Below are 23,059 nucleotides of genomic sequence, written 5' to 3' on the forward strand. Positions count from 1 at the left end.
GGGTTGTTAAGGTTATCCTGTGATGCTCTAGGAGACTCTACCTGATTAGGAGCTGTACCTTAACAACCTTGACCTGATTCCACACCTGGCAGGTGAAGCGTGAGAACACCTCTCCTGTCATGCTACGACGGGTAGAGTACCTACAGTCACTTCGGGGCACCATTACCACCAACTTCAGGAAGATGAGTGAGCAGGAGGTGGCACTGGAGGAACAGGTCAGGGCAACGTGTGTTGTGTTCACCAGCGACCTAAGTTCTGGGTTACATCCCCTGTGCATTCATAGATTCATTTGATTGGTAGCCACACACTGTTGGTATTCTTGAAAGGCCAGAAGAGGCAAGTTTATAACTACAGAACAGCAGTCACATGTTAAGGCAAAAATAAAAAAATAAATAAGAGATAAATAAGAGTAAAACAAGGTAGAGCACTCAAAATACTTTTCTCTAAAGCTGGGTTTCCGGCCGACATGTAGTGTGTTCTCCTACTCACTGTGCTTTATTCCAGATTCTGAGCTTGTGGAAGAGCTACATTCAACTGGTGAAGGCAGCGGAGCAGAAGGTCAACCTGACCATGCCCTCTATGTGTGAAGCTCTGGAGCGATCCTTCACAGCGCTGGTCGGCGAGCTCTCGCGTACCGTCTCGGCCGCCGTCGCCACCAGCCCCCCCTCTGGGGTCCTACTGGACCCGGGCGCAGGCACGCGGGAGATGTGCGCTGAGCTGAGGTTCCTGTGCAAGCAGGTGCAAGCATTTGGCAGGAAGATCAAGGTGCTGTCCGGCGTCAGCGAGGACCTGAGAGGTGAAGAAGCAAACGACCATCTGGCCGCAACGTCTTCACTTGGATTTGTCTAAATAAAAAAAAGATGAACAAATGTAGATTTTTGTCCAAATTGGCAGCCAGCCAATTTTACGTCAAGAAATCTTAAGGAAATCTTAATAAAAATGTATCTGGTTTAGGGTTAGGGTTAGTTTGTCTGGTTGTTAAGGCCCCAGGTGAATTGTTGACATTGTCTAAGTCGAGATGCTAGGTAGCTTCTCAAAAAGTGAGCATGGATGAAAAAATCCAATAGTTTCAATTCTGTACGCAACTGCGAATGCTTATTGACTGAGACTGCGGTAAGCAGTTTGAATTCTTGACCATTAAATGTTCCGGTCATGAGCACGGTGGTCAATTCTGTATTGTGACTGGATTTATTATTGCTTCAACCCACTCAATGGACTGGCTCAGTGGGGGAAAAATTCCCATTTGTATTCAGTTGAGAGCTTGCTCTACGTACATTAATCTTTAATTCCGAAGTGAATGGTTAGGTTGCGTTCCAATCAGTAAAAATGTCCCCCCTCAATTCTAATGCATCCCCTTTTATAAATCCGTCAGCATGCGCAGTGGCGTGTCAACACAGAATTTAAGCTAATAACCATGGCTTATTTACATATTCATTAACAATTAACCTGGGCTCAGGGCAAACAGGCCAAATTCTTTAATTTAGTCAAGCATATTATGAGACAGACTTTGTGGTATTAGATTGATAATAGGAAACCTATTGGATGAAGTGTTGTCTTATATTCTCAGGATATCCACTGGATTTGAAAGTCATGACAACAGACACTCAGAACTTGGAGACTCTGAGAGAGCTGTGGGAGCTCCTGGCTGACTGTCAAGCCACGACCCAAGAGTGGGGACGTTCGGCCTTCACCGAGGTGAGGGCCTTGCATTCACACACTTTCTTCAGTCCATCCAGCGGTCGCACCAGTAACCCTCTGTGTGATTCTTGGACAGTTTGAGGTGGCTGTAGCCAAGGAAAAAGTCGGATGGTGGAAGCAGCGGGCCTCATCAGTGGGGCTGACTCTTCCTTCCCATAATGCAGTGCTTCAGGAGATCCTGAGAACCGTGCAGCAGTTCAGCACACATCTCCCAGTCTTGGAAAAACTGTGCAGCCCCAGACTCAAAGAGAAACACATCAAGAACATTTTTAAAGGTATCGTATTTGAATGGTTAGAGGTTGTTAGCCCATGTTGATAACTATGTATTATAACAATTAAAGAACATTTCTTATTTACAGGGATGGGTCTTCTGTACACCCCAGCAAAGCAGCTGACTGTGACTGAGTTGATGTCTATGCCACTTGGAGTACACCTGGAAATAATTAACAGGGTATCCAACATTTGGTGCAATAGTACCATTAACAGCATTGATACTGTTGAAAGATGTTAATGACTGAAAGTAGTCACTAAAGAAAAGCCTTCCTCCTCTCTTACCCAATCAGATATCCAGAGAGGGACACATGCAGTGGTGTATGGAGGAGGAATTCCAGAAAATTCAGTGTAGCTGGGAAGCCAAAAAGTTCCAAATATTACCATCCTGCCCCATCCTTAAATGGCAACAGGATGTCATACAGAACGGCCAGGGTACCATGCATACAAAACAGCTACAAGCTGAGACTGGTTCAAGGTTAACGACTGCCACGCAACCATCTAGTGATGCTATGCTCATCATCATTGGTAAGACTAATCTTGGATCAATGGAAAAGACATCAAGAAACATTGTCTCAGTAATTTCACTTTTAACTTTTTGGTTTTAATACTCAGTTTTAATCTTTGATTGGCTGGATGGGAACAGATTTGATTCTCTATAACTAAGTGAAGACACAGATATAGAAGTGAATGTGTCTTACCTGTTACCTGCTTTATAAATATCTCCAACTTGAATTATTTATAGATGCCTTCAGCGATTCATTACCATTTCATTTCATTCATTTACATATAATAAAGTATTCATTTTAGTTTAAATTATTGAAGGTTCTACTCATTTTAGAGATGGTTGAAATAGATCAGCAATTGTTTGCTATGTCCGCCTTGGTTTTTCATTTCTATGTTGAAGAACAGCACAAGTAATAACATTGTCTCACCGCAATTATTTTCTGAACTGGATATCTCTTCAATGGTAGCCGGGGGAAAGCTAAATATGAAAAGTGTTTTGCGATTTAATAACTGTCTGCGCACTCAAGATAGTAAATAGCTAGAGGCACACCGATGGAGACCAAGTTATGCTCCTCAAAGAGAGCAATTTGTAATGTTGTGTTCATCAGGACTGGAGGCTCTCCGGGCCGACGCAGAGGACAGTGTGATGGCTCTGTCCTCCGTTCTGTGGTCCCCTTACTGCTCTGACTTCAGGCCTGAGGTGGAAAACTGGGCCCGGCTACTGCAGGATCTGGGTAGGGAGCAGGCTTACATACCGAACATAGCGCTGCATGCATAAAATAATGGATACAATATTAAAGAAAATATTGGTTACGTGTATTTATTATTGGCCAGAGTGTGTTGATTTTATGTGTTACATTATTTAAGGGGAGCGGCTTGAAATGATTGAGAGGTACCAGGAAACGTGGGCCTTCCTCACAAAGATGCTGAATGAAGCCTCTGTCGGCACACAGTTACTGGTACTTTTAGTCTTCACAAAACAATAATTTATTATCCAAGTATCTAGCTGTGATTCAGCAAATGCATTTCTGTTTTATCTTTCCTTACAGCTGGAAAAGTTCAGACCAGTGGATGAGACGTTCAAGGAGATTATCTTCTCCATCTTAAGTGACTATCATGTGCTCAACATCCTGCGTCCCAAAAAGGGTGTTTCTGCCCAAATCTACGGTAATGACCTCCGCAAGAAGCTCCTCGATGGGCTGACCATCATGGAGGCTATTTCCACCGGGTTGAGGGATGTTCTCAACAGGCCTCGGGGAGAGTTCCCCAGGCTCTGCTTCCTGAGCGACAGGGAGGTGATGAAGCTGTTCTCATCACAGCCCGCTCCTGCTATTTTACTCACCATTGTAAGCAAATGCTTTCAAGGCGTGCGGCGGCTTGAGCTGGACCATGAAGTAGCGAACGATAGTGCTGATCTGAGCGTTTGTCAGTCCACTGATGTCTCCTCACTGCAGATGAAGGTGCTGGGGGTATTTGGCAGCCTTGTAGAACACGTTAGATTCCTCCATCCTGTGGAGCCTCACATGGATCCAGTGGTTTGGCTTTGCGCACTGGAGCAAGAATTGCAACACACCTTGATGAAGTTGACTGAACAATGTGCTGCTGCACGATACCAGGGGGAAACAGCAAAACCAGAATCAAAGCTTGACCAAGATGAGGAAAGAGATGTTTGTCTTATGCTGGACTTGCTGTGCCACTACCCACTTCAGTGTCTGCTCGTGGCTGAAGAATCTGCGTGGTGCATTGAAGTTCTAAATGCCTCTCAGATTCCAGCTCCAGATAGGTTGAGGTCAATGCAACAACGCAATTCTTCCAGACTCCAACACCTGGGTAGTGCCATAAGGGAAGGAGTTGTGGGTATCTCTGATAGATCTCCACTTTCTCACCGCGTAATGTTGTTACTGCAGGATTTGGTGCAGTTCAGCATGAATCATGCCCAGAGGCTTACCAGATTCATGAATGTTAAGTGTGAGCTGGAGGCATCTTTTGAGTGGCAAAGCATGATGAAGTATCATATTAACTCAGCCAACCACAGTCCAAACAACTCAAACGGTCACCCAATCAGCAGTAATGTTCCAATCTGTTATGTGGACGTGTTGGGCTCCACGCTAGTGTATGGTTACGAGTACTTTGGCCCGGAGCACTGGACGATGGTCCACACTCCTTCTACCGACAGAGCCGTCTTGGGGATTCTCCTCGCTCTCACTAGCTACAGGTGCGGGTTGGTAAGCGGGCATTCCACATGTGGAAAGAGAACCACTGTGACGCAGCTAGGACGGGCGCTGGGGCGTCAGGTGGTCACCCGGCAGTGTAGTTCAGGCACCAGGCCTTGTGGTATCCAGCAGGCGCTCAGTGGGGCCCTCCAGAGTGGAGCGTACCTTGTTCTGCGCTCCGTGAACCTGCTGGGACCTGGGGTACAGGCGTTACTGGGACAGCACCTAGCAGACATTTACCAATTCTTCTCCGGATACCAGAAAAACCTAGCACAGATGCCGAACGTTGAGCCAAATCGCCCCATGTCGTTTGCTGGACAGAGCATTTTGGCCAGGCTCAATTATGGATGCGTTCTCATTTCATCCAAAGACTACGCATGTGATATTACAGAAGAACTGCGGAAAGCCATCCGGTCAGTGGCCTTGACTCCCCCAGATTATAGAACCATCACAGAGGTGCTGCTGCTCTCCAGTGGTTTCTCAGAAGCCGTTAGTTTGAGTCGACGCCTGATGACCCTATTTGACCTTGCCAAAGATTCAGGTTGTCTTCCCAAATATATCCAGAGCAGCAGGCTTTTGGTCTTGCAAAATCTCATTGCAGTATCCGCTAAACAGAGTTTCTGTAAAGAACACGTTTCATTTGAGGGGACATCATTAGCTACATATTGCAAGCTTCAGATTGTCCCTCACAATGAAACAGGTGAAGTGTCTCAGCCAAATCCACAAAATATTAGCTCTAAGGGCATCAGTCAAGTCAGAACCATTGTACGGGGGGTGATAGAGGAGAAAGCTGCTGTCAATGCAATTTACACTGTTTTATTACCAGCTCTCGAAGAGTGTGGGAAGGCCTCAGAGCTCCGTAGAATTTGTGAAGAAACTTTTCCAACAGCACGCTCATTTATTTTCCCCCTGCAACATATTGAGGAGAAAGAGCAGAATCGACTTAAAAGTGCAATAACTGAAGAGATAAGTAGGACTGGGCTATTCCCCGATCCACAAATTATTCATAATGTTCTCGCCCTCCACGAGGCCTTAAAATCCTCCAAAGCGGCACTGCTCCTCGGGCCTGCGGGCTGTGGTAAGACAACCTGTTACCAGGTTCTTGCAGGGTCACTTCGCAGACTGGCTACCAGGGCAGGAGATCCTCCTAATGAAGCAGGCGGAACAGATGGAAATCCCTTTAAAACAGCTTACAGAAACTCTGCTTCGATGTGGAACACTGTGGAAACCTTGGTCTTGTTTCCCAATGCCATGTCTCACCAAGAGATATTTGGTTGCCTCTGCGAAAAAAAAGGATGGCTTGATGGAGCTTTCACCAAAGTGCTCAGAGGAGCAGAGCAACGCAGCAGTATGTACACCCAGCACAAGAGGGCCAATGATAACAGCCAGGTGGTGAAGTGGGTGGTGATGGATGGGGAGCCCCTAGGGCAGCCTGGCTGGTTGGACTACTTCAGCAGCATTTCCAGCCCTGAGGACCGTGCACTGTGCCTGCCTTCGGGTGAAAGGCTTTCGCCAGGCCATTCAGCGTTGAAGCTCCTGGCAGAGGTAATGGATCTAAGCGATGCTTCCCCATCTGCGGTGACACGGTGCAGTGTCATGTATATCACAGGCACTGATTTGTGGAAGTCAGTGTGGAAGGCTGAACTGGATGCTCTTATTCGAGAGGGCTCACTGGATCAAGGGACCATTGCCATGTGGAATCGTCTGGCAGAAGACCTTTTCAGCAAGACGCTCCAATCACTTGAGCAACGCAATCTGACCTCTGCAATGTATAGTGAAGGAGATACCAGCTCTTCTAACCCTGTGAATGGACTCGGAGAAGTCTTGTCATTCATCAGGATTCTACGGGCCATGCTTGAGGTATCGGGAGTTGGAACTCATTTCAAAGATTCAGCAAAGCCCCAGGGCAGTTATGGTATGGTAAAATTTTCATTCAAAACTATGATATTATTAATGATAAAAATCAAATTCTCTAACAAGGGGATACATCCCTTACAGGCATACTTCAAGGAGCTTACTCACAAGGCACAGAGGATCTCAACAACCGCGGGCATCTGGATCTTCAAGCCAGAAACATCTTTCTAGTGGCCTACATCTGGGGATTTGGTGCACATCTGCATCCTCGGTAAGGAATCTATAACCTAAAAGGGATAAATGATGGAATGAATGTCTGTGATTCAGACTTTGTGAATATGCTTTGTGTCCATGCTAGCCACTGGCCACGGTTTGACCAGCTGGCTCGCCAGGTGCTCTTCAACAGCAGGTATAGCATTGAGGTTCCAGGTGAAGAGATCATCTTTGAGCACTTTTTCAGCCCGACTGAGAGGACCGTCGGTGAGGTCGTCAACAGTATCGACGGCCCACGATGCCTCATCGCTCAGTTGCCTTTTCCAACTATTTCCGAGGTTTGTTGCAAATGTTTACGTTTAATAAGTTGACTCATCTGTTAAACGACTAAATTGCACATCCAAATTATTTCAAAACCTTTTTTTCTGAAACGTACGTAATTTTCTTTTAGTCCCAAATAATTCAGTCTTATAGTTCATGTACACTGATTTGAATGTTTTTATGCTCAGCACCAGAAACATGCCTATGTGCTCCACTGCATGCTGGAGGCCCGCCAGCCGGTGCTGTTGGTGGGGGAGGCTGCATGCGGGAGAACCTCTCTGTGCAGAGCTCTTTTGAGTGCAAACAGAGCCCACATCAGCCTGCCGTCCAGTTCGCTCCTGAGCCACCGGGATGTCCGACACGCTCTGCATAGCATGGGCTCCCAAGGGACGTCCAAACGTACAGGGGGGCTGGTAAGGACCAAGCAGTCTGGAATGGTTCTGTTTGTGGACGACCTGCATTTTGCCCCAAATGGTGAGTGAGACATATGAATATAATCGAGTTCAAAGGATGATGGGCCAATCATATCCGACAAAATGTCAGCCCTGTTTGGACTAATTATTTATCCTTAAGTATTCTCCAATCTTTATTTGTTACAAGAGAAACCGTTCAATTATGTTATTTGTAAATAGTTAACAATGGCTGCTCCTGTTCTTCGTTTAGGAAAAACATCCATGGCTTTGGAGACGTTGCGACTGAGTATGTCCACAGGAGGAGCCCTGACGCCCGACGGCACTCACATTAAGTTGTTCGCGTCGGGATCCGTCAACTACCTGGCCACCTGCCTCTCCTCTTCCAATGGGGGTCACGGACTCAGTGCCCGTCTCCGGCGCCTGTTCTCCAATTTCTTCCTCCCCACGCTCTCGGTCGAGGTCCTGTTTTCAATCCACGTTCCTATGCTGAGGCTCTGGCTCAAAGATGTACCCCATGTGCCCAGCTTTGTTGATATGGCACGCTGCATCATCTCCGCTACCAAAGAACTGTACCATACCGTGTGTGAACACTTCCCCCTCACAGAGCAAAGGCCTCATTTCATGTTCTCTCATCGAGACCTGCAAAAGATCTTTCGGGGAATGACTCTTTGCCGCCAATCGCAGAGTCAGACACAGAAGCTTGCTGTCTCCCAGACCGGGCAGACCTGGTGTCCTCGTGTCCCTTCGGAGTCCCTCGCCACCCTTCTCGATATAACCCATCTCTGGGGGCACGAGTGTCTGCGTACCTTCGGTGACCGGCTGGGTTGTGAGGAGGAGAGCCAGCTGCTGCTGTCGCTGATCTCCAGGGCATCTGAGACCTTTTTCACCTGTGGAGACATCGGAGAAAACCATGCGCTTGAGTCAGAGGAAACATCTACCCTTGGTGCTTTCCTCACTGGGATACCACTCAGCCCTGGAACAACAGGAACCTTTCAGACAGCCAATCAGAGTGTAGATATTCAAGGCGCTGGAGAAGAAAAGAGTGAAGCCTTGCCTGCACCATTGGAGGCTGTAGTTTTTTTGCAAACCCCACAAAGTCTGAACACTTCGAGTGGCTCTGACTCAGCAAACCAAGAGGTCAGCATCATTTCCAATAACAATACGCAAGATAGTTTGTTGAAGGACAACTTGTGTTATGAAGGAACAAAACTAAATCAAAATGAAGAGGCAGAAGAAGCTGAAAAATCCCTTTCAAAAGATTTGAACATAGCAAAAGGTCGACCCTTAACGCCTTCTCCACCACAAGAGCCAAAACCACTATGTCAATCAGAAAGTAACAGGGTTCATATCGCAACAGAACAATCCGCTCAACCTGAAAGCAGTGACTCTGACAAGTCAAGGGCAGTCCGACCTCTTCTTCCGGCACAATACATCCAGCAACTGATGGACTCTATGGATCAGATAACCTACGGCCCCGGCCTCTCCATAACGGCTCGCTCCACGAACCAAGGAGACAACCCCGGACTCCAACTCTCCTACCAGCAGCAACCGCTAGACGAACTGACTCGAAGGTTATCTGCAACGCTCAGAGAGGCGACGCCGGGCCGCGCCGGGGCGAGCGGAGGGGGCATCGCCTCCAGTCACTTCATCCACCGACAGAGGGCGCTGCAGCTGCTGCACATCCTCAGGGCCCTGCTGGTACCCGGGGGCCACGGGGTCCTGCTGGCCGCGGCCAGGGCGACTGGGCGCGGGACCAACGTGCGGCTGGCCGCCCGCATCGCCGGCTGTCCGATGATAGAGGTTCACAGCGGTAACGAGGAGACGCTGGATCAGATCCTGAAGCAGGCAGGGAGGCACGTAGGAGGAGGGGGAGGGGGAGGGGGAGGGGGAGGCAGGGATGTGGTGATGCTGGTCCACCAAGACGTCAGTCAGACCCTGAGAGACCGGGTGCTGGGGCTGATGAGCCACGGCACTGGGGAAGGGCTGTACTCTGGCCGCGAGTGGGCCAAGCTCGTCCCCAGAGTCCCTGCTACCAAGGAGCCACTTAGAAGACACATACGCGGACAGATTATCCAGGAGTAAGAGACAGATTCAACTATAACTTCCATGCTATGCCTTTCAAATATTAAAAAAATTAAGCACCTGGAAGGGAAATATCAACCAGTTTTTCAGTCACTTTTCTGAATGACCTAAGAATGATTTCATAGATTCACGAGTTATAGTTTATAATGATTGAGTTGAATTTAAGATGTTTCGGGGGGATGAGCTGATCAAACATTGCTGTTCATTGGGTTTTATTGCAGGTTTTTCAGGCACTTTCAGAGGAGCTTGCACGTTTTCCTGTTGATGCCACTCTGCCCAGACAGACCTGACCTACCTGCAGATAACGCTTCAGACGCCAATGTGATTATATTTTCCTTTTACAGGCACACAATATATTATTTAGGTGTCTATATTTAAGCCCGAGCAGTTGTCCAATAGGCTGCAAGATTCTCCCAGGGACCTTTTTACATGGTCGTGAACACCCTTCTACCCACTCATGCAAACAGTCGGGAGGAGGCAGGGGGGGGGGGGGTTATGTATGCCAGCAGTAAAAAAAATCACATAAAACCGCAGAATTTAAACAGTTATGTATGCCAGCATACATAACTGTGTTATGTCTCCAATTTAACCACTTAAGAAATGAAAAGCAAAATAAATAGATCGAAAATGTTTGAATGTCCGCTTCACTTTTGCATTTTTTGGGGAGAACCCTGAACTACATGGCATAGGTTTGAGTGTGTGACCTCTCTGTACCCCCAGGCTGGGCTGGGCCGGGCCCTCAGCCTGGGCTGCTGTGTGGAGCTCTACCAGCCCTGGACCCGACAGGCCCTGGTGGAGACCGCTGCCCACCATCTCTCCAACACTCCTCTCCTCTCCCGTCTGGACGCAGAGAGTACGTTCACGCCTGGTGTATTTCCGTCTCCATCCAGGTTGTGTTGTTATTGAGCTTAGTGTTGCGCTGTGTAAAATACAAAGCATAATATAGCACCTTAGTGCATTGGTACTTGGCATTCAAAGTGCTGCGTGTATATTCGGCACTGGGCAGACATTTAACCATTAGTGGCCCCTTACCCTTACCTATTTAACTGGCCAGTGCTGCCATTTAGATTTTTATTGGAGAATTTATATTATTCTAAAATTGATTGGCGGAAGTGTTTCTGTGCGTATAAGTGTGTCCCCTGTGTCCTCATGAAGCAGCTCTAGCAGCCAGTCTGTCGTCGGCCATGGCATCGATCCACCTGGCCGCGTGTCGCTACGCAGCCGTCTCCCTAGGAACCCATCCCTTCAGCCCGGGAACCTACTTGGAGTTCATCGCACATTTCTTCTACCTCGGGGACCTGCTCCGCAATCAAGGACTCAGGCGAGCCGAAAGGTGAGTGAGGAACATCAATTCAAACCTGACCTTTTTGGCAAGATAGTACTTTTTTTATTTATCAAGGCAGCAGTGACAGCCAAGTCATTGCACCTGCTGTATTGATTGTAAACTAATCACAGGGCGAGCCCTAACAATGATTCTTGCCGTTGGCTCTACATATTTAATGTGGGCTGATGGAACATAGATTTGTGTCCCCCAAGTATGGATTGTTTATGTATTTATTAATTTACCAGGTGCAGTGCACATTCATCAACATTTCGGTTTCACCGTCAATGTGAATGTGCTAGAGTTAGTTCATGAGCTCAGTCTCATCTTCCCCCCCCAGGCAGGTTACATACTGTTATTACATGCTCTTCCCAAACTAAATAGGACTGTGCTTCTCTATTCAGAGTGGGAAGAGCTCTGGCCCGCCTAGAGGACCTGAACAACATCGCTCTGCAGCACAAACAGGAAGTGGAAAGACTAGAGGAGGAAGTTGGGAAACTACAGCAGGTATTGCTTATCAGATGTAATCAACAGCCAACACCTCCGTGTATACATTCAGAAACGGATGCCCTGACTCTTGACTTTAGGACATACATTACGTTGCTTACTCCAACTATGCACAAAGAAAAAATATATATATATATATTTGTAGGAATAAAGAAAATTAAAAGCTAAATTAGAAGCTAATGGCTACTCTGCCCTTTTTCAAGTTGCTAATGTTAATCTCCATCTTAGTTTATATATATACCACCAAACTAAAAGAAACTATGACAATACAAAGGATAACTCTTAACTCCCCGTGTCTGTGTCCGTGCGCCCCAGCGAGAGCAGGGCCTCCTCAGGGAGATGGAGGCGGAGGAGGTGCTATGTGAGGAGAAGAGGAGGAGGTGTGGGGTGGAGGAGCAGAACCTGCACCAGCTGGAGGAGCAGAGACGCCTCCTCCAGGAGCAGATAGACACCCACGTAGAGGAGGTACAGCGACCAATCCCATTCAGCCACCTGCTAAGAGGATGTACAGTGACCAATCACATCACTAAGAGGAAGAAATCAAGGATCAATCACCCGTTCCCCCATGTGTTCTTTTCAAATTCATAATCATGGAATATTTGCAATTCAATGGAGTTAAATTTGACTTTATATCACATAACATACACACAGACTTCTGAGAAGGTCCCCAAACAGAAAGAAATTATTAAATTATGCAAATAATTAACCAAGAAAACTACATGTCCACTACAATGCCTTTAGTAAAATTCACATCTGCTCTCTCAGAAAATATGCATAGGACTGCATGCATAGGTGCTAATTAATTTATCTCATAAAAAAAATACCCACCAGCATCACTAAGTATCGATGTAAGACTTAACTAAGTAGTCAGTCTCACATATCAAACTTTAAAAAAATTACCAACAATTAATAATCATAAATATGACAGCAGACAAGCTCAAATATAGGGAATGATAACTGTTACAAAGTGTCTGTGAAGGTTTCAAATCAACAGAAATAAACAATAATAAATAAAATATAATAATATATAATAAAATAAATAATGAATAATAAATCTCCACTTAAATGTGAACTATGAACAGGGCTGCGGGATCCTAGCCTTTTTATTGCCAAACCAAGCTCAATCATAGATTGAGCTTGGTCTGCTGCTGTCCTTTTTCTTTTCTTGGTCACGCACAAGAGGCGTGACCAATGGGCCTAGTTCAACTGACTCTGTACACAATTGGCTGCTTGCCGTCGCTTCCCTGTCGTCAATTTGTTAAACCAGCCAATAGCGCACCAGGGGGAAAAGCCAGCTTGGTGATTGGCTCCCGCAAAAACGTATCGGAAGCAGAAAGAAAAGTATTGCTCTTCTCCGAACCTTTATGCAGGGCAAACTCAAATCGCTGGCAGAATGGGCGGGGCTACCCAGTCTAGCGGGATCCCAGATCGCCAACATCTTTGTTCAAAATAGAAACCAAAACATGCTCACCTTTGCGCGTCCGCCTCTCTTGTTAACCCATTCCTTCGTCTCCCATTACCGCCATCCCCACCCCCAGGAGCGTCCCCTGCTGCTCTCCGGCCTGGGGGCCCTGCAGTGCCTCAGGGTGGGGGACCTGGAGGAGGTGCGGAGCTACAGGGACCCCCCGCTGGGCGTGGTCAGGGTGCTGGACGCCCTGTGTCTGCTGTTCAACCGGCCTTGCAGCTGGGACAGCGCCAGGCAGCTCCTGGGACAGCACGACTTCTATGAGGTGTGGAGACGGGGAGGGTTCCACCGCCGCTACAGCCACCGGCGCTGAAGGAAGCACACAGGGGAAAGGGATGAACGTAGCCGTAGTCGGTCGTCGAGACATAGACGGCAGGCAGGAGCTCAAGAGGGTTGGCTGGCAGCTACAAGGTTGCTAGTTCGATTCCCGGCTCCTCATATGTCGAGGTGTCCCTTGAGCAAGGCACCTAACCCTAACTCCCGACAAGCTGGCTGTCGCCTTCCATGGTTGACTCCGCCGTCGGTGTGTGAATGTGTGCATGAATGGGTGAATGTCATGCAATATTGTAAAGCGCTTTGGATAAAAGCGCTACATAAATGCAGTCCATTTGCCATTTACCATACAGTAGACAGAGCCAATAAAGGCGATAGATAATCTAGCTGGAAGGTTCTGGGTTTTAGCCTCACTAACCAGTTCCCCTTAAAGCCTTCCGGAGCTAGAGTTCTCACCGCTGCCGTCTCATGAATGACTAAGTGTGCGTCTAAGTATGCCTTGGATAAAAGCGTCTGCTAATTGTTTCAGTAACAAATCAAGCACTCTGCACAGTCACACTTATTGAAGCTGCTAAAGGAACAACACATTCAGTCTGTCGAGATGTGAAGCATATATAGGTTCTGTAGTTTATATATGTGAATAAGGATAATCATAATTCAATTGTATAATAATAATATATGAATTAATAATTCAATTGAATTGCAATACTACAATAATTCTCACTTCATTTAGGTTTTACACACATACATACTTTTACATATATCTAGCTTTCTCAAATGAGCTCATTATCCATAAGCTCAATAACAACCAAAGGATAATGGATGAAGAGATCATTGAAGATAACATCAGCCTCTCCTGATTGGTCCAATCCCCCAGGAGTTGGAGTTCTTCGACCGCAGCAGTCTGAGTGACAGCCAGCTTCGACAGCTGGGGGAGGTGGTCGCCGCCCCCTACTTCCTGCCCGTGGCGGCGAGGGAGGTGAGCCGGGCCTGTGAGTCTCTGTGCCGCTGGTCCCGGGCCGTGTACAGCGGCGCCCTCGCCCGGCGCCGGGCCGTCCCGCTGGAAGCCCGCCGGGACCACCTGTTGGAGCTGGCCAATCAGGCGCGCCGGCGCCTGGGCCAGGACAGGAAGCGAGAGGAGAAAGGCCGCCGGCGTGTCGTGGCGTTTACTAGTCAGCTGACGGCCGTTCACTCAGACCTGGAGGGGGAGAACGCCAGGCTGGCGGCGGCGGTGGAGCAGGAGAGGCGGTTGGCGGTCACCGTGGCGATGACCGCGAGTCATCTCGCTGATTGGACGGCTGAGGCCCAGGTGAGTTTGTGTTTTTATGGTATAAACATACCATAGATCAATAGATGGAGGATTTAGAACTGATTGTGAAAATGTGAGAGCAAAAATTCGAAGATAATCTTCTTTCTATAGCACTTATTGAGAAGGTGCTTTAGAAAGCAGATTTAACGGCAATGAAACACAAAAAGTTCAATATAAGGACAGAAAAAAATATAACATACAATTGGAAAAAACATACACACATGGAGATGTGTCTTTTAAAGTGTTTTTTATTCCATCAAGGTGACCATTGCAAATAAGTGTTCCACACTTTCACGGGCCAACCTCTGTAACCCCTCTTTTATATTCTGTAACCCGCGGATCAAATGAAGTCCACGTCCGTTTGCGTCTTGGTTTTAGTGAATGTACCATCCTCCCTGCTCCATCTCTCCCCAGGAGGGGCAGTCCAACAGCCGGACCCTCCCAGGAGACGCTCTCCTCATGGCGGCCATAGTCTGCTACCTGGGCCCCTTCGGCCCCGCACTGCGGACGGAGCTGCTGGGAAAGTGGAGGCTCCTGTGTCAGACGGGGGGCCTAGACCCCGAGCCCCAGGACCCTAGAGCCCCGCTGTTCACACACTCTGAGACCAGCGCTCCGGACCCCCCGCCGTGGACCGGCATCCCCCTGGCCGAGAGGCTGGAGGGGGCCTTGTCTCGGGCGCTGGGGGCCCGTCCACACCGGGCGGAGTCGTCCTGTGACCAGCTGGTGGTGAGTCTGCTGCTGTGGGGCCACAGGGACCCCCGGCCCGCCCTCTTCTGGCCCCTGCTGGCTGACGCCCAGGGCTGGGATCAAGAGGACGGCCCCCCAGACTGGCTTCTGTCAGGTGGGTGCAACAGGTTCCGACCCAACCCTTAGGATAGGAAACTATCCCAAGGGGGTTTTAGGAAGTTCACTGTAATTCGCTCTGGATAAAATCTGCAAATGCTTATTTAGAATCTGAAACGATAAATATAGATACCATGAAAAACTAAACCAGGGATTTATGTGCAGAAGAGAAGTACGACCTGGTGGTCTGTGCTGACGACCACCGGTTGATCAACAAGCTGGACTTTGCTGAGGAGAGAGGTGACCTATTCCACTCACAGCTGTGATGGTGAAGTATCCAGTCTGTGTCTGTATAGCTAAACCCCCCGCTGTTCCCCTGTGGGGTCCCGTCCCCCGTAGGTCTGAGTGTCCTGGTGTCTCACGTGGAGAGGGCCGTCCCCAGCCCCGAGCTCCTGGCCAGGTTGGTCAGGAACCAACGGTCCTCCGGGGCCGGGGGCGATGGTGGTCCCACGGGGCCCAGGAAGAAGGACCCGCCCCCCCATCCGGACTTCAACCTGGTCCTCTGCACCGGCCTGCCTGTCAGACTACTCCACGGTGAGGCGAGACATCATCAAAACCAACATCACAGCACATAGTAACCAAAAGGGAACAGGCAGGGGTCGTCTGACGCTCCGGCCCCCCGCGGTCTGCGACAGAGATCCAGCCGTCGGTGCTGCTTGCGGTCAGGGTGGTGGACGTCTCTCCCGGCCCGGCCCAGCTCCAGGAGCTGATGCTGGGGAGGCTGCTGCCCCGGGAGGGTCTGGAGCCGCTGGTCCGGCAGCACTCTGCTGTCCAGAAGGAGCTCCGCACGCTGCAGGAAGGCGTCAGGGAGGAGCAGGTGATGGGAACCCACGCACACCTGCAAACCACTTAGTCTGGAGATGAGACGAGGAAACATAAGAAAGGATAGGTTGATTATTCAATCCCAAACGTTTTTCTGGGTGGGGTTTCAGTACTTAAAGAATTACAGAACAGAAGAATCGTTAAAAAGAGATACAAAATGTAAGATAAGCATCTGCAGAGAACAAAAACAAAAATATATCTAAACTAGTATATCTTTAAACAAAGAGTGGTGGGATTGAAATGTAAATTCAGACGTTGTTGACAGTAGAGGGAAAGATTAACCGTGTCTCTTACATTGTCGTATCGAAAGTGAGACAGAAGAACCATTTGTCACTCAACACTGTGAGATCCAGTGGTCATTGACCTTCATCATGATTGTCTTCATCATCATCGTTATAATCATCGTCATCCGTCCTCCAGGTCGCCCTAATGGACTACATCCTCGGGTCGCCCCCCCCGCTGTCAGAAGACCCCTGCTTTCCCCCACGCCTGCTAGCGTGTCGGGGGACGTCGGTGGAGCTCCGGGCCCGGGAGGGGCCGCTCGTCGCCGAGCTGCGGCGCCTGGACTCCCTGCTGGGGCCGGCCCGGCGCGCGGCAGGGCTGGCTGCCCTCCTCTACCGGGTCCTGCAGGCCGTCTCCCGCCTCTGCCCCGCCTACCGCTTCACGCTGCAGGCCTACGTCAGCGCCATGCGCAGGGAGGCTCCGCAGGACCCGGGGAACCCGGACGGCTGGTGGAGCTGGGAGGGCTGGTGGAGCTGGGAGGGCGGCCCGGGCGGAGCGCCGGAACAGGGCCGCGTGCCGGCCGCCACTCGGGGCATGGTGGGCCATCTCCTGGCGCTGTACCGGCCCTGCCTGTCCCAGAGCCACGCCCGGGTCCTCGAGGTGCTGGCCGCCACGGCCACGCTGCTCCACCACGGGCTCGGCTCCGCCCCAGAGGAGGCGGCCTTCCTCCACGGCCTGCGCGGCGTGGGTCGGACCTCGGCGTCGCCCGGGGAGACACGGCGCTGCACGCCGCCCCGCTGGGTCCCGGCGGAGCTCCACGGCGACCTGTCCCTCCTGGAGCGGGCGCCCGCGTTCCGGGGCCTGCTGGCCTCGCTGGCCGCCGCCCCTCGCCAGTGGCGAGAGTACCTGCGCCTCGACCCCTCCCGCACGGCGGCGGAGGGGGCGGCGGCGCGCCCCTCCCACGGCCACCTCAGCCCCCTGCAGCGAGGGCTGCTCTGGAGGACGCTGCTCCCCGGGACCCTGGGGCCCGTGGCCCAGGACCTAGCCGCCTCCGTCCTGGGGCCGGCCAGGGACACGGGGCCCATCCGCCGCCCCGACGCCTTCTCCCGCTTCCTGACGGACCACCGGGGCCCCGTGGTGTTCACCCTGCCCAGCGTGGGGGGCGGGGTCAACCCCCTTCACCTGCTGAGGCTGCTGGCTGGCCAGCAGGAGCACACCAAAGAGGTAAACAGCGTGATGCATTGATGTTGTTTTATGTCACATTTTATCAAAATATATTTAAAAAAATTAAAATGCATTTGAATAACTGCTGCTCCAATACGTGCAACATGGACACTGTTTTTCTAAAGGTTCATGTGGAAGTCGTTTCATTGGCTGCTCAGCGGGACGGGGACTTCCTTCTCTCAGCACTGGGTAGAGCTGTAACCGAAGGCCATTGGCTGGTTTTTAACCACTGTCACCTGCTCCACCAATGGGATGATAAAGTGCTTTCTTATATCAATCAGCTGTTTTCGCCCCACAAAGGTTAGCCGCCCCAACACAATGATGTCATTGTGATGTGAGATGATGAAACAGTTTTTATGTAATAATTTGCAAAAAATGAATTTAATTGATTATTCATTGTATTTTGGTTCCACTTCCTCCTGAAACGACCAGCCCCCCATGTGGAAGGAGAGCAGTGTGAGGGTCCCAGCACTGAGGGACAGCCCCCCAGGGGGCCGTCCCACCCTCTCTTCAGGCTGTGGTTCATCACCCGTGGGGCAGCCCGGGGCTCCGTGCCCGGTAGGACCGGCAACCTTCACCGCACAACCATTTACATATTTGTATTTATACGCATGGACTATTTGTTGGTTGTTTCTTGTGATGTTTATACAATGGATTCTGTTTGAAGTAGTAATTACATAACAAACCCATTTATTGTTATAATAAATGTTCACAAACGTAAAACCACGATATCACAATATCATCACATTACGATCACAGAGCGCCCACAACTGGGCTGCGGAAATCGTTTTCTGTTGAAAGTCGGTCTGATATAACACAATTTATTCTGTTTTAAGGGTTCTTGGATACAGTTTGCTGCTAGGGAGTGACATGCAGGCTCTGCCTTCACAGCGAACAACCATCACTGTTCATGTTGAGCAGTTTATGATCAGACAACCAAAGCCCCCGCTAGTCGTAGAACACGACTGAAAAAATCTGCCAGCAAAGATGCGATTTCATTACAAGGACGGCAATGTCCTTGTCGTTGTATTGAATTGTCTGGTAACAGAGAAGACGAAAAACAGATACTTATCGAGAGTGCTTTGCAATTGTTGCCATAACAAATGGCAACACAAAAAAATATTTTCCCATTAAATTCGCCACCAAACAGCTCTGTATAATCTGAATGCCATGCAAAGCCAAAGCAAAAATAAAATATTGTGTAACACAACACATACTTTTTCCAAAACTTGGCAGTCCTACCCACAAGGTCTCCCCCATAACACCGCCGTGATCCCCTCTGCAGCCTCCGTGCGGGCGCGTGGGCTGCCGGTGGTCTGTGACCCCCCCTGGGACCTGAGGGAGGAGCTGAGCCTGGCCCTGCGGACAGTGCTGTGCCCCCCGACGGGTCCCCCCCCCGGCGGCCTGGAGCCCCCCCTCCTGCTCCGCTGCGCCCTCCTCCACGCCGTCCTGCAGCAGAGACGCGCCCTCCTGCCCTCTGGGCGGGAGGGCGGGGGGGCGGGGGGCTGGTGAGGACCCCAACAAAACACACCTCATAGATCTGGTCCTCTAAACGGAAAGCGTGTTTTCAGCACCGGAGCCGGGCTAGAACCACGGATTACTCTTTCATCTGAAGTATGCAGACAGTTTAGACCCCAGGAGGATTATAAGACGGATGCCACATGAGCTGGTTTGGAAATGAAAGAATATATAAATTGCAAAGGTATACATTAGCTGGTCAACTTGAAGTGGAGGACCCTTCCAATATTGTTAATTTGGACTGCAGTACTTAAATAACGACGTACCCACCATTAAATACAAGATAGATTCACTATAATACCCCAGGAGCCTCTGTTGAGTGTGTGAAGTTGATGAAAACAAAATGCTGCTTTAACATATACAAACACTGCATGTATAGATAAGAGCCCATACTGACACAAACAATCAACGATAGTCCTATATTCCATACTGTATCTTGAGATGGCCGACAAAATGATGTCCTGAAGCCACATCATGGTAAAGTGTTACAGTGTAATCCCCGATGATGAGAGTGTGTGCTGTGTCTCTCCAGGGGTCTTGAAGACCTCCTGACCCTGGTGGACGCCTTCTCACGGGTCTCCGGACGCTGCCACGACAAGATGGGCGCTCTAGAGAACCTGGGTAGGGGAATTAATCAGGCAATTATGAAGAGGAATTTCGATAGGAAATTCATACATATATAGGAACTAAAACAATTATATATATTTAATTTACTTATCCTGGTTATTTTATCATTATATTATCGTCATTCCCTTATCATATTTGTGGTGTATGCGTTATGTGATTCAAGCTCTCTTGATCGTGTTACAGTTTGCGCATAAACAAAATACAAATGACAATGGAAAACGAGGTGCATCATTTATGTCCTGTTGGCGATGCAGTGGGCGTGGTCTATGGCGGCCATGTTCCTGACCCCGAGGACTTAGAGGAGGTGGGCTGCGTGGCCAGGGGTCTCCTCAGTCCGGTGGCGCCGCCCTGCTGGGGGGGACCTGGTGGTCTCCTCAGCATCATAGACCCCCTCCCTGACCACCATGGTAGACACACACTCACTTACTCAGTCACACGCACGCACTCACGCACACACACAAACAGGGCTCTTTATGGAGTTGATCAGATCAAATTAAATATACCCTCAGACCAAACCAAAACACTGGAATACAAAGGCGTCAACACAGTTGTCAAAAGGCAATTGTAGTATTCCTTTCTGCAAAACATATTTAGCTCAAACTGCCTTTTCAGTAAAAGGGACAAAATTATGGAACTCACTGCCAGAAAACTTGAAATGTATCCCTACATTTGACATCTTCAAAAGAAACACAAAATTGTGGCTTATTGAGTAACAATCATGCTTTCTTAGTTTTTTTCCAGTGTGCCCTCTGTATCTCTCTGTATTCTTCTTTTTTCTTTTTTAGTTTTTCCATTTAAATTCATCGCCATTTTCTTACTTTTTAATAATGTTAATCTGTAATATTATTCTTTTTTACCAAAAGCCCCAATAGGAACAAGTGTCGTAAATTAGCTTTGGCTAGAAACACTATGATGCAAACTTCCGATGACTATCTCACGCTTGTAGTAATGAATCGCTTGCTGTCCCCGGTTCTCCACGTTCTCCCCCCTCTCAGACACCGCAGGACTCCTTCACTCAGTGGAGCGGCGTGTCTGGAGCGTGACGGACCCCAGTGACCCCCCGCCGCTGGGCCTCAGCCCTGAGCAGGCGGAGGCCTCCCTCCGGACCCGCTCCCACACCCTTCACACGCTCCTGCGCCTCAGCCACGCGCCGTCCGGCGGAGGAGAGGGAGTACCGGGACCACGTTCCGGGACCCCAGAGGACCGCCCCGGTCGGTCCTTCGTGGAGAGACTCTCGGCTCTGGACGACCGCCTTCGCGCTCCTCGCTGCACAGACGAGGACGCAATCGTTGGTCCGGCCGGGGGTCCGATCCAGGACTTCCTGTGGGCGGAGTGGGCCGCACTCGGGGGTCTGCAGGCGTCCCTGCTGGCGCGATGCGTCCGGCGCCAGCAGGGACGCCGCGATCCCCTCCTCGACGGCGATCTGTCCCGTTTGGAGAGAAAGGCGGAGCACATTGCCACGTACCTGAGGGGCGGGGCAGAGGCGATTGACCCGCCCGCCGCGTACCGGCTGTCTGCGTTCGCCAACCCCCGGGGCTTCCTGGCGGCGGTGTTGAGAGAGGGGGCCCAGCGAAGGAACACCGAGCCCAGCCACCTCACGCTGGACTTCCAGGTCATGACGGAGGGAGAGAGAAGCCTCCCTGGGGCTCAGGTGAGGCCCTTCGATGCGGTTACCTTTCAGACACACTGCCGTTCAGGGTGCTTTACATTGGAAGGAGGCACATTTAAAGGGGAAATGAACCCAGATAATGTTTTGGTTTTTATTTTAAACGAGGTTAAATGTCTTAAATGTCAACATATTAATGTTTGTCACTTTAACTAAAATAACACTGTCTTTTAGTGATAACAGAAATAAAATATTTTTTTTGTCTAGAAGACTTTTTCCCACACATCAAACTGCAATCCATGAATGGCTAATTCATATTGTTAATTGCTGACCATTGGACGACTTTAATCACAGGTACTGAGTGACCCCAACTCCTCTCCGGCTCCTGCGCCCGGCAGCGTGCACCTGTGCGGCCTCCAGCTGAGAGGTGCATTGTGGGACACCAGGCTGGGAGCCGTGCGGGACTCGGCGTCCACTCATTCGTGCCCCTTGCCCATGCTGCGCGTCACACCGCGGCATGTCGGCCGTCATAGCGACCGTTCCCGGGGAAGCGCTACCCCGCCCGATCCGTCGGACGCGCTGGGATCCGACGCAGGGCCCTTGTCCTGCCTCTTCCGCTGCCCGCTCTACGTGGAGGGAGGAGGGCACGGGCCCCTGACTTGGGTGCCCCTGGCGACGGAGCTGGACCCCGGGTGGTGTCGACTCAGGCGGGTCCGGCTGGTCAGCACCCTCTGACGTGCACTCACGGCTAGACCCACGGCCGATCTGGATTAATCCATGTGGAACGATGCCCGTCATATGTCGTGTAATGTTTGTTGTGTACTGGCAAGTCGAGCGGGTGGACTGGCAACCCCAAGGTTGCTAGTTCGATCCCCAGCTCCTCCTAGCTGAGCGTCGAGGTGTCCCTGAGCAAGACAACTCACCCTAACTGCTCCTGATGAGCTGGCTGCCGCCTTGCATGGTCGACACCGCCATTGTTGCGTGAATGTGAGCCTGAATGGGTGAATGTGAGGCAATATTGTAAAGTGCTTTAAGTGGCCACTGGTTAGAGAGTGCTAACGGAATGCAGTAAGTTTGGTTCATGTGCTTGAAGGTCAAAGGGGTGTGTGTCTATGAGTGCGTGAAGAATGATGAATGTATCTGTATTCTATTCTATGGACTCCCTTTTGATGTTTTCAATAAAGATGATGAAGTTTGCTGTATTAAAGAATACTTTCAAGTGTTTGGTGGAGTGTGGTTTTTCAGTTGCTATGGATACGATGGAGCCAGCCGTCGTATCCTCTTTGAAACTATATTCAGTGTAATGTTTGAAACAATATTCACCGTCATGTTTGAAACTATATTAATTAGCTGAAGTTGACTTAGAGATTTCCTTTTTTCCAGGCAACATGGACCGACACCACTACGAGACCTTCGAGAAGTTTGGGAACGACACGTTCCTGCTGCACCTGGACAACGGCAGGGCGTGAGTCATCCTGATCACGGATGGATTCCCCTCCATCTGGATACTGTATATTCTTCTCTTTATGAAGTTAGACTGACCCTGTCCCCCTTCCCAGGTTCGGACGCCACTCTAAAGACGAGCCGTCTATCTTAGCTCCACTCAGACAGTGCTGCAGGTGAGGATGAAAGATGGATTATGAAAGCTATTCAGCTGTGGTACAATACTTCTTAATCCTAAAAATCTAATTTGTGTCATAAATGTTGTGTTTATTTAAAAGAGACAGAGAGAAAGCACAAAACAAGTTTGT

At 49.8% G+C, this 23,059-nt stretch overlaps 2 protein-coding genes across 6 annotated transcripts in view; both read left to right on the forward strand.

Moving 5' to 3' along the window:
- The window catches only part of dnhd1 (dynein heavy chain domain 1), a 30,813-nt gene extending 8,283 nt beyond the window's left edge, over window positions 1-22,530 (forward strand). Inside the window, exons 13-44 of one of the 2 annotated variants that reach the window (XM_030351740.1) lie at window positions 93-215; window positions 505-796; window positions 1,568-1,695; window positions 1,775-1,973; window positions 2,058-2,149; window positions 2,262-2,496; window positions 3,084-3,209; window positions 3,343-3,434; window positions 3,525-6,603; window positions 6,687-6,813; window positions 6,901-7,093; window positions 7,265-7,550; window positions 7,740-9,567; window positions 9,793-9,892; window positions 10,292-10,424; window positions 10,727-10,904; window positions 11,297-11,399; window positions 11,715-11,864; window positions 12,938-13,129; window positions 14,015-14,446; window positions 14,861-15,287; window positions 15,455-15,529; window positions 15,629-15,823; window positions 15,925-16,106; window positions 16,532-17,557; window positions 17,683-17,857; window positions 17,990-18,115; window positions 18,843-19,065; window positions 19,608-19,696; window positions 19,957-20,109; window positions 20,698-21,353; window positions 21,663-22,530. In XM_030351740.1, coding sequence (XP_030207600.1) covers window positions 93-215; window positions 505-796; window positions 1,568-1,695; window positions 1,775-1,973; window positions 2,058-2,149; window positions 2,262-2,496; window positions 3,084-3,209; window positions 3,343-3,434; window positions 3,525-6,603; window positions 6,687-6,813; window positions 6,901-7,093; window positions 7,265-7,550; window positions 7,740-9,567; window positions 9,793-9,892; window positions 10,292-10,424; window positions 10,727-10,904; window positions 11,297-11,399; window positions 11,715-11,864; window positions 12,938-13,129; window positions 14,015-14,446; window positions 14,861-15,287; window positions 15,455-15,529; window positions 15,629-15,823; window positions 15,925-16,106; window positions 16,532-17,557; window positions 17,683-17,857; window positions 17,990-18,115; window positions 18,843-19,065; window positions 19,608-19,696; window positions 19,957-20,109; window positions 20,698-21,353; window positions 21,663-22,043 — 11,796 coding nt within the window. In that variant the 3' untranslated portion in view covers window positions 22,044-22,530. Of the gene's footprint in view, window positions 1-92; window positions 216-504; window positions 797-1,567; window positions 1,696-1,774; window positions 1,974-2,057; window positions 2,150-2,261; window positions 2,497-3,083; window positions 3,210-3,342; window positions 3,435-3,524; window positions 6,604-6,686; window positions 6,814-6,900; window positions 7,094-7,264; window positions 7,551-7,739; window positions 9,568-9,792; window positions 9,893-10,291; window positions 10,425-10,726; window positions 10,905-11,296; window positions 11,400-11,714; window positions 11,865-12,937; window positions 13,130-14,014; window positions 14,447-14,860; window positions 15,288-15,454; window positions 15,530-15,628; window positions 15,824-15,924; window positions 16,107-16,531; window positions 17,558-17,682; window positions 17,858-17,989; window positions 18,116-18,393; window positions 18,788-18,842; window positions 19,066-19,607; window positions 19,697-19,956; window positions 20,110-20,697; window positions 21,354-21,662 lie in introns of those variants that run through there. The other variant, XM_030351741.1, reaches the window with a different exon arrangement.
- The window catches only part of LOC115540447 (extracellular serine/threonine protein kinase FAM20C), a 42,928-nt gene that overhangs the window by 19,011 nt on the left and 858 nt on the right, over window positions 1-23,059 (forward strand). For all 4 annotated transcript variants that reach the window (XM_030351743.1, XM_030351742.1, XM_030351744.1 and 1 more), the window contains exons 9-10: window positions 22,692-22,773; window positions 22,868-22,927. In XM_030351743.1, the coding sequence (XP_030207603.1) occupies window positions 22,692-22,773; window positions 22,868-22,927 (142 nt within the window). The remainder of the gene's footprint in view (window positions 1-22,691; window positions 22,774-22,867; window positions 22,928-23,059) is intronic.

Source organism: Gadus morhua, chromosome 3 (genome assembly GCF_902167405.1).
Source record: "Gadus morhua chromosome 3, gadMor3.0, whole genome shotgun sequence".
NCBI lineage: Eukaryota > Metazoa > Chordata > Actinopteri > Gadiformes > Gadidae > Gadus > Gadus morhua.